The sequence below is a fragment of the Bufo gargarizans genome, chromosome 2 (genome assembly GCF_014858855.1).
Source record: "Bufo gargarizans isolate SCDJY-AF-19 chromosome 2, ASM1485885v1, whole genome shotgun sequence".
Lineage (NCBI taxonomy): Eukaryota > Metazoa > Chordata > Amphibia > Anura > Bufonidae > Bufo > Bufo gargarizans.
In genome coordinates this window covers 694,219,696-694,237,055 of record NC_058081.1, presented here as the reverse complement: position 1 = coordinate 694,237,055, position 17,360 = coordinate 694,219,696, and the positions used below count along the sequence as shown (strand labels likewise).

At 48.4% G+C, this 17,360-nt stretch overlaps 1 protein-coding gene across 15 annotated transcripts in view; it reads right to left on the bottom strand.

The window, feature by feature from the left end:
- Positions 1-17,360, bottom strand: part of PHLDB1 (pleckstrin homology like domain family B member 1) — a 149,280-nt gene that overhangs the window by 61,518 nt on the left and 70,402 nt on the right. For 14 of the 15 annotated variants that reach the window (XM_044282365.1, XM_044282357.1, XM_044282359.1 and 11 more), the window contains 2 exons: positions 8,140-8,262; positions 6,030-7,093 (listed from right to left, as the gene is read on the bottom strand). In XM_044282365.1, the coding sequence (XP_044138300.1) occupies positions 6,030-7,093; positions 8,140-8,262 (1,187 nt within the window). Of the gene's footprint in view, positions 1-6,029; positions 7,094-8,139; positions 8,263-16,656; positions 16,777-17,360 lie in introns of those variants that run through there. The other variant, XM_044282368.1, reaches the window with a different exon arrangement.

Below are 17,360 nucleotides of genomic sequence, written 5' to 3'. Positions count from 1 at the left end.
ATGTGGCTTCATCTGTACACCGCACATGCCGCTGTAGCTGGCTTGTAATGGCAGCACCCGCGACTACTCCTGGCAGCAGGACCGCCCCCGCGACTATTCACAGGCAGCAAGCACTACTTTATAACTTTATTTTATTACTTTATGTTCCATTTCAGAGAAGTCACGTCTTTAGAAAGCTATTAACAACATCCCGTAAAACAGTTTGATGACACTTTAGGGACGGTAGATTTGATAACAGTTTACCCTTAAGAGGTTAAAGGGGGTTTTATTTCAAATGGAGTTTCCCGGGAAAATGTTTTTGAAAAATGGGCCGCAGAAAAAGAAATAAGTCCTACTCAGCTTCTGGGGCGGACTGGAAAAAATCCTACAAGTGGATCTATGTCGTAGCTGGGTCTAAACTGTCAGCAGATGCGGCCTATGCAGGTGGGCAGGGACTTTGACTCCGCAATGAACTTCATGGCGACAGCTGCCATGTTTGGACCCATCACTTTCCAATTCTGGGAGCATTACATCCTTATGTACCCTGCCGGCCGCCACTTATTACTACTGTATTAGATCTGTCTAGCTATCAGCTGAGACCCTTATGTACTGGCGACCAGGCAGCTCTGTTAGGCCTCTTTCACACGGGCGAGATTTCCACGCGGGTGCAAATGTGTGAGGTGAACGCATTGCACCCGCACTGAATACCGACCCACTCATTTCTATGGGGCTGTTCACATGAGCGGTGATTTTCACGCATCACTTGTGCGTTGCGTGAAAATCGCAGCATGCTCTATTTTGTGCGTTTTTCACGTAAACGCAGGCCCCATAGAAGTGAATGGGGCTGCATGAAAATCGCAAGCATCCGCAAGCAAGTGCTGATGCGGTGCGACTATCAATCACGGTTGCTAGGAGACGATCGGGATGGAGACCTGATCATTATTATTTTCCCTTATAACATGGTTATAAGGGAAAATAATAGGATTCTTAATACAGAATGCATAGTACAATAGCGCTGGAGGGGTTAAAAAAAAATAATAATTATAATTTCCCTCACCTTAATCCACTTGTTCGCGCAGCCGGCTTCTCTTCTGTCTTCTTCTTTGGTGTGCAGTAGGAAAAGGACCTGTGGTGACGTCACTGTGCTCATCACATGATCCATCACCATGATCGGGATCATGTGATGGACCATGTGATGACCGCAGTGATGTCATCAAAGGTCCTTTACCCAGGTCCTGAAGAAAGAAGAGAAGTCGGGCTGCGCGAACAAGTGGATTAAGGCGAGTTAAATATTATAATATTTTTTTAACCCCTTCAGCCCTATTTTACTAAGCATTTTGTATCAAGAATGCTATTATTTTCCCTTATAACCCTGTTATATAAGGGAAAATAATAAAATCTACACAACACCTAACATGCCGATTTTTCTCACGCGCGTGCAAAACGCATTAAAATGTTTTGCACTCATGTGGAAAAATCGCGCATTTTCCTGTGACGCACCCGCATCTTATCTGGCCCAAATCCATGACGTCCGTGTGAAAGAGGCCTTACGGTATTAACCCGTTATGTGGTTAGGTAGGCCAGCTCACAGGGAAACTTCCCGGTAGGGTCTGACCAGTCCCCCCTGCTCACTCTCGCCGATCGCCCGCTGCTGCTGTTCTGGCGCTGGCGTGTTTAGCTAAAACCAGGAAGCGGAGAGCAGCAGAGACCAGGACAGAACAGCAGCAGTGAGGGATTGGTCAGGGGGAGTATGTCTTATTTTTTTTAATTTTTTTTTTTACTTTTCTCCAAACAATCTTAAGTCTGCTAATCACTGTATGGCCTCATGCACACAATCGTATCCGTTTTGCGGTCCGCAAAGTGCAGATGCAGTCCATGTGCCAACGGCATTTTTTTGCGGACCTGTTGACTTCATTGGGTCCGTAGTCCAGATTCTGAGGACATACATCTTTTTGTGGAACGGACACACGGATGCAGAAAGCCCATGTGCTTGCCGCATCCGGATGTCCATTCAGCCAAATTAATAGAACATGTCCTATACCTGGCTGCAAAATGCGGACCAATGACACGCCGAAGTCAAAAGGATGCACATGCAACACGGACGGCAAACACAAACAGCCGTGTGCATAAGGCCTACAATGAAGGGGAACGTATTGAATACTGCGCCAATTTTTAAGATCTGTTTGCAGTAAGCTAATGGAAACATATGTCTGCTACCATTGCACCCAGTTTATGCAATTGTCCATCCCCAGAATAAATCCTTGTCCCGATGCTCTGAATGTTCATTTTAGCCCTAGTACGGTCTATGGGATGTCATGTAGAAAACCGCCACATTGTACACGGCGGGGGGCTCTAAAAGGACAAGGATAGAAATTTTAATTACAGAAACAGTTTCATTTTTTGCTTTCATGTTCAGTTCTGATGCTTAATTAAAAACAGTCCCCCACCCAGAAAACCCCTCACACATAATTAAATCCATACTCAGCCATTCCCAACACGTCAGAGAGGGTAATCTTCATGCCCGCTTCCAGAGCGGTGCCCAGATGCCTCCTGCTTATTGTTAGGCCGACATCACGTAGACGCCATGTCTACGGTCTAATGTTACACCCAGCAGAAGACACTGCAATTCCACTTGCACCAGGGGCTAAAGCTGGCCACCTCTCGACCCTCCTATACACATGCATGCTCAGCTTGGCCAGGCATGCACGTGTTCTTAGCTGCTGCCAGACACCCCCGACGACTTATTGGACGCTGAAAATCAACATGCCTGATCCTTGAGGCATACTAGGGGCACCACCATACACATCAGAACAGGGATCAGCAACTTCCAGCTGTTCTGAAACTACAACTCGCTGAATCCTCTTTTGACTACTATGGAAGTTACAAGAATAGCCAAGTAAGTGTGGATGCTGGGAGTTGTAGTTTTACAGCAGCTGGAACGCTGAAGGTTGCTGATCCCTGCATTATAAGGTCAGGTGGTCCGGCCAAAATCAGCGAGTTCGTCCGATAGTCGTCTAATATTGAGCAAGTCTGACAAAGCAACTGTAAAACAGCGCATGCGCAGAAAGGTCTGACCGGAGGAGAGCAGCGGCAACAGGCGGATAGAGAGAAGTGCAACATGACAAATAGAAGAAGCACACACACTACAGAAAGCCACAAAGATAATACACCGTACCTCCCGTCTGAAGACCGGTGCCCTCCTGCTCTGCGCTAAACTGAAACGGTAAAAATAGGCATCATCTCGTTTTCCAGGGGGTGCCGGAAGGGGAGACGAGTGACGGAGCTGCCATCCATCCATCCTACTGAACGAGGTTCTGATAAATCCTCTGTCAGCAGCTGCGAGGCTGGAGAAAGCCCTGAGGACCTGTCATATACCCCTCCCCGGGCTTGTGTATGACAAATCGGCAGTGAGGAGGGGTTCAGAGACCTCGCTATTAACCCTGTGTAGCGCTCAGTGCCGGTATAAATACACAGAATATACATACTGCTATACTGACGGTGCACCTCCCGTGCTGGCTGGGGAAGCAGCTCACCCTAAAGGGGTATTCCCACCCGCAGGAGAAGCCATAGATGTCTGACAGATGGGTGAGCACCTTTGGGGCCTAACAAAGTATACAGGCACCGCCACCTCTCCGTTTACTCTCTGCTTGGATGTAACCGCTAACCCCAGTCTTACCTAATGGGATAGGGAAACCCTGTCCTGGAGACAGGTGTGGGTCCCAGACCCTGTGGGTCTGCCGTGTCTAAGATGGGAGCACCCCATTGAATTATGATTTGCAGCACTGCGCAGCGGGAACTCTCAGCACCACGCAGCAGACATTCTCAGCACTGTCCATAAGTACTTTCAGCAGGTACTCTCAGTACCTCACGGCACATCTTCTTGGCACTGTACTACAGGCAATCCCAGCAGGCACTCTTGGCATTGTCCATAGGTACCATCAGTACTAAACAGAATGTGCTCTTGGAAAGCACTCTTGGCACTGTACTGCGGGCACTCTCTGCACTGTACCGCAGGTACTCGGAGCAGGCATTTTTGGCACTGGCACATGGACTGCATCTGTATTTTGAAGATCTACGATTTTAGATATAATTATTTTTTATTAAAAAATAAGATGTACTCCCCCTTACCAATCCCTCGCTGCTGCTGTTCTGTCACTGGCCCGATTCCGGCTGTTCTCCACTTCCTAGTTTTGGCTAAACATGGCAGGAAAGCTCCACCAGCCGGGACCCAACCAGTACTGGAACAGGAGCAGTGGGCGATCTGCGATGGTGAGCAGGAAAGGACTGGTCACAGATGCTACCGGGAAGTTTCCATGTGGGCACTATCAGCAGGCACTCTCAGCGGGTACTCCCAGCACTGTACAGCGGGCACTCTCAGCGGGTACTCCCAGCACTGTACAGCAGGCACTCTCAGCGGGTACTCCCAGCACTGTACAGCAGGCACTCTCAGCGGGTACTCCCAGCACTGTACAGCAGGCACTCTCAGCGGGTACTCCCAGCACTGTACAGCATGCACTCTCAGCGGGTGCTCCCAGCTCTGTACAGCGGGCACTCTCAGCGGGTGCTCCCAGCTCTGTACAGCGGGCACTCTCAGAGGGTGCTCCCAGCTCTGTACAGCGGGCCCTCTCAGAGGGTGCTCCCAGCTCTGTACAGCGGGCCCTCTCAGAGGGTGCTCCCAGCTCTGTACAGCGGGCACTCTCAGAGGGTGCTCCCAGCTCTGTACAGCGGGCACTCTCAGAGGGTGCTCCCAGCTCTGTACAGCGGCCACTCTCAGAGGGTGCTGCCAGCTTCTCACCATAGAACATTATAGAAATGTCTCTGCAGAGTGCACACACCTCACCTCACCACTCCCTGTGTACACTCCTAACACTTCAACTATTGGAGTGCAAAATCAACTTTAGAGAGAATACATGTACAATCATGGAATCGGAGGCTGATAATATAATTGTAAACTGCATGGTGCTAAGATAACAATGGCTGAATGGAGAACATGGTCACATGCACGTAACTCGGACACATCACTACAAAGTAAGTCACAGCTCTATACTTACACATACAGAAGTCATGCCGTCAGGAGGCCAAACTGACATGACGCATTTTTAATTAAAGCTAACAGAGATGAATGCTGATCCCTGCAGTTCCAACTACTAAAAGCGGCAGCTGACTATACATAGTAGTAGGACATGTCGGTCGTTTATACAGAAAAAAAAAAAAAAAAAAAGTACTGCATGGACAGGTCAGGTCCACCGGAGGTGGTCACCATGAAAAAATGCCCCTAAAGACCGATTAACTTGGCGAATATTTAGGCATACCATAAAAATACCGTAACCGCAATTCAAAATCTTTGAGTTGGAAGAGGAATATTCATTAAGGGCTCATTCAGACAGCTGTATTTATGTGTCCGCATCCATTACACAATTTGGCAGAACGGATGCGGACCCACTCACTTCAATGGTGCCGCGGCCCCGCAAAAAAGATAGAGCATGTCCTATTCTTGTCCGCAATTGAGGACATAAATAGGCATTTCTATCATAGGGCCGGCCATGGGCGTTCCACAAAATGCGGAACGTACACAGCTGTTATCCGGTGTTTTGCGGATTCACAAAACGCATACGGTAGTCTGAATGAACCCTAAGGTATATGAGATGTTCACCGTCTGGGTCAAGTGAGGATGCATGTGGATTTGTACACATAAGGGGTCATTTACTAAAGACCAGCTCTTTACACTGGTCTTTGTTAACTCATGCGCTGCTGGAGGAAGCGCTTAACTTATAACAAATTCGCCACAATCAGACATATGTCATAAATTACACGCCACTCCAGAAGTCCGTGCGCCAGGAGTAAAAACTACTCCAGCCCGTGACTAAAGTAGATTTTCACCAACATTGACGCCTTTTTCCAGGAGTAAATGTTAGTAAATTTGCTTGGGCACATGACACCGCTCCGTCTTTCACCAGTAATGCAACTGAAAAGGTTATAAAGGACATCATTTAAGAAGGAGGTACTCAGACCCACCTTAAACATCACCCGTAAGACCCCCTTTCACTTACCAGCCGCTCCATTTCTTGCTCTCTTAGCCGCTCTTCCCGTTGTCTCCGGTGGTAATCCAGTAAATCTTCCTGATTGTCGCTGATGTCACTGATGCTATTTTTACGTTCTCTGAGAGGATACACCTTCCTCTGAGACTTTGGACTCTGATTTGGAGAGACCAGGGACCCATGGCTATAGGCTGGGGTTAATCGTCGGGAAATTTCCTGAAAAGAGGAGGGTGAGGGGCTGCGATCCCGTATCGGCCTGGAGAAGTTGTCTTCAGAACCAGGAGAACTTGCACTGCCCACTCTCCGGCGTCCAGGAGCTCGAGGGCTCTCCGGGACTCTTGATGGACTCTCTGAGACAGTATTTGATGAACCCGATATTGCTCTTCGTGATAAAGAAGGACTCAGCGGAGGAAGATTCCTCATACTCTCTGGGTTTTTCCGGGCAAGTCTAGGACTCTCTGGAGGCAGACTTCTTGCTACCCCCACCAGCTGCCTGTAGGGGCTCGAAGGTCGATCTATAATTGAATGTTGAAATTTGCTTCCCAGAAGAGGACTGCTTGGAACACTTAAACCCCCCATTCGGGTAGATGCTCCTGGACTTGGAGGACTTAAAAGCAAGCTTCCACCTGTTCCCCGTGAGGAACGTAGATCTAAACTGCTCCCTCCATAAATTGGCGTTGGACGAGGCAGAGTGTGACTAAAACTCGATGTTCTGTGGGGCACCACTGGAGGCATTCCTGAAGTTCCACCATCGTGACCAGAAGAAGGGCTGGTGAGGCTTCCGCTTCCAGGAGAAGACAACGGAGAGGTAAAAGCGTTTTCATACCCAGAGTTGGAGGAAAGGGGACTGGTAGGTGGTGAAAGCATGCGTCGGCTTCCACCATTAGATAAACAGGAGAGACTGTGAGTAGATGACTGGGACAGTTTCCTGACCGGTGAAGTGGGCCTTTCCAGAACCAAGGAGTCCATGATGTCCTGAAGGTTCTTCTCAATAGAGCTCACCAACGAAGTATGTGAAGGCACGCTGGACTGGTATCCACCGTCATGACAACCGTTCAGGAGGGAGGTGGAATTTGCTAGAATGAAACACATACAAAAAAATTAAAAATAAAAATACAGAAAATTATAAAAATTAAAAAAACATACAATAAAAAAATTGGCAAAAAAAGGCAATTTTGTAAGTTTCCGGTTGCAATTAGACTAATTCGAAATGGACAGAATGACACTTTTTATCATCAAGGGTGACAACCAACATGGCTGCACTTCCCGTTGTTACTTTAAAAAAAAAAAAAAATGGTAACCTATGCAGAAAAAGGACGACATCTCTTCAGGGAAAAAAAAAAATCCATAATTACCAAAGCTGGCTATCATTCTTAATTCTGATCTAGCTGTTGCTTTTTTTTTTTTTTTTTACATTTTAAAACCCCATAAAACAGCTGAAAATTGTATAAAGTAACAAAAAAGGGTAACACCCGCCTTCCCAACCCCCTGCGGCATCAGTGCCAATGTTTCTCTGGTCCCTAACTGCTCTCTGCTTACTGGATGATGACATGGCGCGTTGGCAACACTGTGGTAACTACTACCGCCATGGATCTGTGTTGGTCCCATCTTCATATGTGCCCGCATTGCTGAGAAAAAGGAGGTTTTACTATATGCAAATGAGCCTCTAGGAGCAATGAGGGCGTGGCCGTTACACCTAGAGGCTCTGCTCTCTCTGCACCCTCTCCACTTTGATTGACAAGGCCAGACAGTGTAAACTTGATCACGCCTGTCTGGGCCCTGTCAATCAAAGTTGAGAGAGAGAGCAGAGGATCTAGGTGTAATGGTAACGCCCCTGTTGCTCTTAAAGGCTCATTTGCATATAATAAAACCTATTTTTTCTCAGCAATGCGGGCACATATGAACATGGGACCAACACAGACGCCTTCAGCTGCCAACATGTAACAGGTCAGCCGGTGTCATAGGTACAAATCTGCTGACAGACGCCCTCTAAAGGGTGGTCTGACCACAACAGGCCCTCTCTTGTCCCCTACTCAGGCCCACAGGGCATCACCCTATATACCCACTGACGAGGCGCACAGTTCCCACCACTACAGGGTGGTGTGCCATCCGCGGACCTTACCTGCAGAATGCAGGCTCGTCGAGGAGCTCCTCCCTGCGGCAGGAATCATGGTTTTCATCCAGAGAGCCTCAGCCGGGTGATTAAATCGCAAAAACGTAGACTGGCCCAAGCAGATCATACAACCTGCGGAGAAACGTCAAAGGATTATGGAAGGTGCCCTTCTACATCCACACAGCAGAAGGTAGAGAAGTCACACAGAGTTATCCCCAAGACACCAAGCGAGGAACGCAATCTGTATATGGGTTGTACCAGTCCACTCAACTTGCAAGATGGTGGCATCATGGCAGCCACCAGCCTTCCATGACCTGGCTATACCCCTTCCATTTCTCCCTCAACATCTGCCAGATGGAAACTGGAAACCTCACACACAATAGATCAGAGATGGCCAACCTTAGGCTCTCCAGCTGTTACAAAACTACAACTCCCAGCATGCCCAGACTGACTACAGCTAGCAGCCTACAGCAGGGCATGGTGGGAGTTGTAGTTTTACAACAGCTGGAGAGCCGCAGGTTGGCCATGCCTGCAATACATGGTCCACCAGTCCATTAAAAAACGGCTGACATTCTTCTAATGCATTTGGCCGACCTTAGGCTCTATTCACACCTGCGTTACAGGCTCCGTCACAAATTCTGTAGGAAAAATTAGGCCCCATCGGGTGCCATTGGTGCGGGGTCGTCCGCACCTGCCAACCGTCTAAGGGCTCATGCACACTAATGTATTTGTTTTCCGTGTATGCTCCGTTTTCTGCGGCCCGTATTCACTTCAAAAGGTTCACAAAAAAATAAAAAATAAACGGAAATGACACCGTGTGCATTCCATTTCCATATGTCCACACGGCCGTTCCGCAAAAAAGATAGAACATGTCCTATTCTTGTCCTTTTTGTTACAAGAAGTAAAAAATAAAACGGATGCAATACGGATGTCACACGGACGTCATCCATGCTTTTTTCCGGATCCAGATTTTTGCAGACCGCAAAATACATACGGTCCTGTGCGTGAGCCCTAATGTGTATGGTGGCCTGGTGGCAGCAGATCCTGCGGAGAAAAGGATTGGGCAGATGGATGTCAACATGCTCAGTCCTTTTTGTCTCAGCTGGAAGTGAGAAGCAGCGACTTTCTTCCCGTTCAGGACATATGCATGCTTGGCCCAGCCAAGAGTGCATGTGTATAGGAGAGGAGGGGATAGCCGCTGGCTGGACGCTTGTATCTCATGAGCATAGCCATCCTCAGTCTATAAGCTGACCACACAGTAAAAATCTCAACCTCCCCATGGACATGCGCACTTGGCCAAGCCAAACTTTTATTTTTTTCAAGAGGAGAAAGGAACAAAAGAGGACATGGGATCAGACATGTCGAAATCAAACATGCCCAATCCTGGTTTCCCTGCTGTCCCCTACAGAAAAGAGTGCATCGTGTCCATATGGTCTAAACTCAAAGCATCACAAGGATCTATAATCTATGATGCTGTGAGTTCAGGGTATTTAAAGGGGTACTCCCACCTGGACATTGATGGTATATCGCCAGTATACGCCATACATGTTGCATAGGTGTTAGTCCCACCTCTGGGACCGGCTCCTACCTCAAGGACTGTGTCCCGCTGTGAGCAAGAGGCTCATACACGGCTTCCTCCTCCATTCACTGCTATGGGGCTTCCGAAAATAGCCGAGCGCTGGTTCATAAAACCTCTATATTCCCCAGGGCTGCAAGGAGTTAAATGACGTCCTCGTAAAGCGAGGTCAAATTCCCGACACTTCAGAGCTTTGTTACATATATATATATATATATATATATATATATATAATCCATCCATAGAGCCGACTAGTGTGCGGTGACCAGAGAAAAGCTTCCTTCTTCAGGCCGGCCACTTAAAGGAGAGGTTGTCACCTTAAAGGGATCATCTAGAACTAGAAGTAAAAGCATTGGCTTCTCCAGATACACAGCTGTCCATGTCATCCTCATTCATCAAGTCAATGGAGCTGGACTGCAGTACCAGCTATAGCCACTGGGCAGAGGGGGAGCTTTTAAATTTTTTCTCCTTTCTGGATCTGGACAACCCCTTTGCACTTCAATTATATAATTTAAGATCAATTTAATCCATAACGGTTAGAGGTAACGGACATAAGGCTATGTTCTCATCACGTCATGGCCATACGCTTGGCGTAAACGATAGGAAAAGCTCCTGGCACGTGCTAAAGGGGTTTTCCGAGTGTTTTTTTTACGGATGACTTATTCTCAGGTCCGACTCCCGACACCCCTACCGATCAGCTGTCTGAAGAGAGCACAGCGCCGTACATTGTATAGTGGCTGTGCTTGGTACTGCAGCTCAGTACAATTCTCCCAGTGGAGGGGAGCAGGTAAGTAGCCAGGAGTCTGGCCCGGAGGAGGGTTTGACAAACCCCCTATCCTGTCAAAAGGTGGACAACCCCTCTACATGTTTTGGGGACTTTTTTTTTCTAACCTTTATTTAAAAAAAATAGAATTTTTTGTACTGACCCTTTGTACTGTGCTAGCCTGGAATACTGGGACTCAGGACGGGTCATCAATATCAGACAGACGGGGGTCCGACACCCTGCACCCCACCGATCAGCTGCCCGGGAACAATGCAGCGCACGGAGCTGGGAACAACTACAAGTACCAGAAAACCATCACGTGGCCAAGCTTTGTGAATGGATCTGCTCTTTTGTTTTTTGTTGTTTTTTTAAGGCAATTTCAGTCCCAATTTTTGAAGGCTGAACACAAATGGACAAAATACTAGTTAAATTTTTTTTTTAAAGAAGTGAAGAGGCAGCTGTGGTCGGCAGGGTTTTCACGGCTCCCCGGCCGTCACATTGTTCATACTTAGCATCTGCCTGTCAAAGTCAATGAAGCTTGTTAATTATAGGACCTGCTCCGAGGCACATAATACTACTCCACCAGCAGATTACAGGCCTGACTACTAAGCCCTGCTCCGAGACACATAATACTACTCCACCAGCAGATTACAGGCCTGACTACTAAGCCCTGCTCCGAGGCACATAATACTACTCCACCAGCACATTACAGGCCTGACTACTAAGCCCTGCTCCGAGGCACATAGTACTACTCCACCAGCACATTACAGGCCTGACTACTAAGCCCTGCTCCGAGACACATAATACTACTCCACCAGCAGATTACAGGCCTGACTACTAAGCCCTGCTCCGAGGCACATAATACTACTCCACCAGCACATTACAGGCCTGACTACTAAGCCCTGCTCCGAGGCACATAATACTTCTCCACCAGCACATTACAGGCCGGACTACTAAGCCCTGCTCCGAGGCACATAATACTACTCCACCAGCACATTACAGGCCTGACTACTAAGCCCTGCTCCGAGGCACATAGTACTACTCCACCAGCACATTACAGGCCTGACTACTAAGCCCTGCTCCGAGGCATATAGTACTACTCCACCAGCACATTACAGGCCTGACTACTAAGCCCTGCTCCGAGGCACATAATACTACTCCACCAGCACATTACAGGCCTGACTACTAAGCCCTGCTCCGAGGCACATAATACTACTCCACCAGCACATTACAGGCCTGACTACTAAGCCCTGCTCCGAGGCACATAATACTACTCCACCAGCACATTACAGGCCTGACTACTAAGCCCTGCTCCGAGGCACATAATACTACTCCACCAGCAGATTACAGGCCTGACTACTAAGACCTGCTCCGAGGCACATAGTACTACTCCACCAGCACATTACAGGCCTGACTACTAAGACCTGCTCCGAGACACATAATACTACTCCACCAGCACATTACAGGCCTGACTACTAAGCCCTGCTCCGAGGCACATAATACTACTCCACCAGCACATTACAGGCCTGACTACTAAGACCTGCTCCGAGACACATAATACTACTCCACCAGCACATTACAGGCCTGACTACTAAGCCCTGCTCCGAGGCACATAATACTACTCCACCAGCAGATTACAGGCCTGACTACTAAGCCCTGCTCCGAGGCACATAATACAGGCCTGACTACTAAGCCCTGCTCCGAGGCACATAATATTACTCCACCAGCACATTACAGGCCTGACTACTAAGCCCTGCTCCGAGGCACATAATACTACTCCACCAGCACATTACAGGCCTAACCACTAAGCCCTGCTCCGAGGCACATAATATTACTCCACCAGCACATTACAGGCCTGACTACTAAACCCTGCTCCGAGGCACATAATACTACTCCACCAGCACATTACAGGGCTGACTACTAAGACCTGCTCCGAGACACATAGTACTACTCCACCAGCACATTACAGGCCTGACTACTAAGACCTGCTCCGAGACACATAATACTACTCCACCAGCACATTACAGGCCTGACTACTAAGCCCTGCTCCGAGGCCATAGTACTACTCCACCAGCACATTACAGGCCTGACTACTAAGCCCTGCTCCGAGGCACATAGTACTACTCCACCAGCACATTACAGGCCTGACTACTAAGCCCTGCTCCGAGGCACATAATACTACTCCACCAGCACATTACAGGCCTGACTACTAAGCCCTGCTCCGAGGCACATAATACTACTCCACCAGCACATTACAGGCCTGACTACTAAGCCCTGCTCCGAGGCACATAATACTGCTCCACCAGCACATTACAGGCCTGACTACTAAGCTCTGCTCCGAGGCACATAATACAGGCCTAACTACTAAGCCCTGCTCCGAGGCACATAGTACTACTCCACCAGCAGATTACAGGCCTGACTACTAAGCCCTGCTCCGAGGCACATAGTACTACTCCACCAGCAGATTACAGGCCTGACTACTAAGCCCTGCTCCGAGGCACATAGTACTACTCCACCAGCACATTACAGGCCTGACTACTAAGCCCTGCTCCGAGGCACATAATATTACTCCACCAGCACATTACAGGCCTGACTACTAAGCCCTGCTCCGAGGCACATAATACTGCTCCACCAGCACATTACAGGCCTGACTACTAAGCTCTGCTCCGAGGCACATAATACAGGCCTAACTACTAAGCCCTGCTCCGAGGCACATAGTACTACTCCACCAGCAGATTACAGGCCTGACTACTAAGCCCTGCTCCGAGGCACATAGTACTACTCCACCAGCAGATTACAGGCCTGACTACTAAGCCCTGCTCCGAGGCACATAGTACTACTCCACCAGCACATTACAGGCCTGACTACTAAGCCCTGCTCCGAGGCACATAATATTACTCCACCAGCACATTACAGGCCTGACTACTAAGCCCTGCTCCGAGGCACATAATACTACTCCACCAGCACATTACAGGCCTGACTACTAAGCCCTGCTCCGAGGCACATAATACTACTCCACCAGATTATTCTAAGCCGATACTTGTCGTCCAGCCGGGATTTTTTATGTTTTTGGAAGGGGCAGAAAGTAAAGGCTCATTCAGATGAGTGATTGCCGGCGCACCGTCTGCTACAAACGGTGCATTTTCCATCCATGTGGCATCACGATTTCATCTCCCCCCCCCCCCCCACACTTTTTAGTAACTATTTGCAATGACAATTCTAGAGCATCTCTTGTATGTTGTGCCGTCCCTCCATTATTCCTACTAGAAGTGGAAGAACTTAGACTGGACAGTGTCAGACTGTGCATGAACGTCCCCCGGCCAACATAAAACAAACAGCGGTATCTTTATTCATAACCTTACAGTGGTAATAATAGAGGGAAGGCACAACAAAGTCACAGAGAATGGAGGAAGGGGTGAGGGGTCCTCTTTCATTTCTTCTTATTCCTGTGCGGTGTGAACGGAGCCCCCTGGTTGGCGGACACGGAAGGCATTGCAGGTAGTGATTATGAGAGGAGCGCCGGGCGCAGGACTCGCCTCCTCCTGCCGACACAGCCGCGCTGTTTATTTTAGACATTTCCTAACAAATCCGTGTCCCGGGGCTATAAAAAAAAATCTGCTCAGACAAGAAAAGCGAGGGCACAGCGTGTACACCACACTCAGCCCGTGCGTCGTCACGTGGCAATAAAGTCCTGATGGATGTGTCACACTCCCCATGTTACACATCACATCAACATTTCCCCAAAAAAAAAAAAAAAAAAAATTTATTTTTTTTAAAAATAAATCCACATTATCTGCCGTCTATTCACCCTGTCATAGCCCACTGTTCAGCAGGACACCTACAGAGGAGGAGATACAAAGCGCACGACTACTAGAAACTTTCTAATAAACTTTGCTGCAGTTCCCGTTACATCCCGAGGCTGGCCAGCAGCTGTGGAACTACAACTCCCAGCATGCCCTGCAGAGAAAGGGAGAGTGCGCTTCTTCTTCTACAGCCTGCCTCCACGTTCTTTCAGAGGAGGCCGCCATTCCGCGCGGGCGCTATCAGTTTGTAAACCGCGCACATTTGCATTTTTCACTGACCCATTGACTTCAATGGGTCCGAGGTCCGCATTCTGCAGACATGTTCTACCCAAGGATGCAGAAAGAACACGGATGATCCGCGTCCGTACGTCCGTCCTGCGAAAGGACAGAACATGTCCTATACTTGCCCGCGAAATGACGACCACGGAGCCATCAAAGTCAACGGGTCCGCAAAAATGCTGAAAATGCTTCGCGGACGGTATCTGTATTTTGCAGATCCGCAATTTGCGGACCTCAGAATACACAGGGTCGTGTGCGTGTGGCGTAGGCCGACGTGCAGAAAATCCACAGCGTAATACAGTACCAGCAAAGTAGAAGAGATTTTTAAAGTCCACACGGCGTGGAAATTTTTGCACGGAAATCGAGCTGCGGTGCGGATTTTCAAATCCTCAGCAGGGCAGAGTTCACACAGTTTCGGCGCTGGTAAAAAAAATTATGCGGAAACAGCATCAGGTTTTTTAGGATGCGTTTTTTTATTCGGATTTGATGAGCCCATTGATCCAGCCCATTTCAGGGCGTGGAATCCGCGTCAAGAATGGACAGGTCTCTTCTTTTTCCTGCGGTGCGGTTTTAAAAATCACAAGAGGGGGGAAAAAAAAAAAAAAGATGCAAACAGGCTGATTTCCCACTGAAATCAACGGGGAAGACCCGCGTGCGTTTTTTGGGTGTGGAATCCGAGCCAAAATCTGCGCCAAAAAAAAAAAAAAAAGGAAACTTGGGGCAGAAACTGCATAAAAATCCACGGAAACTGCACTGCTTCCAGCAAACTTTTTTCTTTAATTTTATAATTTAAAAAATAAAATAAAAAATGCAGTGAATTAAAAACAGTTTTTCATTGTATTTTATTTTTACATTTTTATTTTATTTTTCTGACTGCAAATTTTTCAATTCATTATATTTATGAGCGCAGGGGGGAAAAAACATCCGTGAAAATATGCAGCTGACTAAAAACCATGGGGGAAAAAGGCAACAAAACACCACAAAAAAAAAAATGCAATGTTTTTCATTGCATTTTATTTTTGCATGTTTTTTTTTTTTCAGGCTACTTTTTTTTTTCTCAATTCATTACATTTGTAAAACCCAGGGGACAAAAATCATCAGAGAAAAAAAATGCAAGTGACTAAAAACCATAGGAAAAAAATATATATGGACGTTGGTGCCTAGCAGTAGGGTGGCATCAGTCTTTACTGGGCTGACTATAAACACTGCGCCGCCGGTCGACACCCTGGCATCACTTAGTATGAAGTGCCCACCATTAGTGCCCTGTGCCACACTGAAGTCATTTACAGTGTCTATTATGCATCAATACAAAGTCCTAATAAAGGGACTACAACCCTCAATCTCCTATATACCAGGGGGCTTGTCCCCCAGTAATGAGACCACCTATAGCAGCTGGCATACAGGCTGGCACACTGTGGCCTCTATGGCGCCCCCTGCAGGCGGACACCCCAGGTTATATATACTTGTAGCCGGTATATTTAGGCTGAAAGCAGATCCCCCCGGGGTCCTACTCCTATACATGGGGGTCCTATGTACTAAGCTACAGTCACACTTACCGCTCTGGACTCATCCTATAGGCTGATAACGGGAAACAATAGACTGTATCCAACTACATAACAAAGGGGCAGGTAGGTGACCCGCTAACAGGGTGGCACAGCCGGGGGCACTTACCGCCGCCGGGACGGGCTGTCTATGAACCACAAAGCACAATCACTCCGCAAACTTCCCGGTGTGCCCAGGCAGCCTGGCATCTCAGGGGGCAGAGGGTTCCGTACACCACATACCAGTGCCCCCGTACACCATATAATGGTGTGCGCCCCCCCCCCCCCTCCCGTACACCACATACCGGTGCCCCCCGTACACCACATACCGGTGTGCGCCCCCCATCCCGTACACCACATACCGGTGCCCCCCCCCCCCCCCCCCCCGTACACCACATACCGGTGCCCCCCGTACACCACATACCGGTGCCCCCCCTCCCGTACACCACATACCAGTGCCCCCCGTACACCACATACCGGTGCCCCCCCTCCCGTACACCACATACCGGTGCCCCCCCTCCAGTACACCACATACCGGTGCCCCCCCTCCCGTACACCACATACCGGTGCCAGCTCCATTCTCCGCTCTTTCTTCTCCTCAGCTGCGGCTGTACACCCGGAGGTGACCCAATCACAGGAGCTCTTACTGCCATCCATGGAAGGGGCAGGAAAGGGAGGGATGATTTACCACCAGCTCCACAACCCCCTTCCGTCCCACCCCTGGCTCCTGACTCACTTCTTCTGTGTGTGTGAGGTATATACAGGCAGATATGGACAGTATGTGTGAGGGATATACAGGCAGATATGGACAGTATGTGAGGGATATACAGGCAGATATGGACAGTGTGTGAGGGATATACAGGCAGATATGGACAGTATGTGAGGGATATACAGGCAGATATGGACAGTGTGTGAGGGATATACAGGCAGATAGGGACAGTGTGTGAGGGATATACAGGCAGATATGGACAGTGTGTGAGGTATATACAGGCAGATATGGACAGTGTGTGAGGGATATACAGGCAGATAGGGACAGTATGTGAGGTATATACAGGCAGATAGGGATAGTGTGTGAGGGATATACAGGCAGATATGGACAGTATGTGAGGGATATACAGGCAGATATGGACAGTATGTGAGGGATATACAGGCAGATATGGACAGTATGTGAGGGATATACAGGCAGATATGGATAGTGTGTAAGAGATATGTAGGCATATATCGATGGTGTGTGGGATATACAGGAAGATATGGGCTGTGTGTGAGGG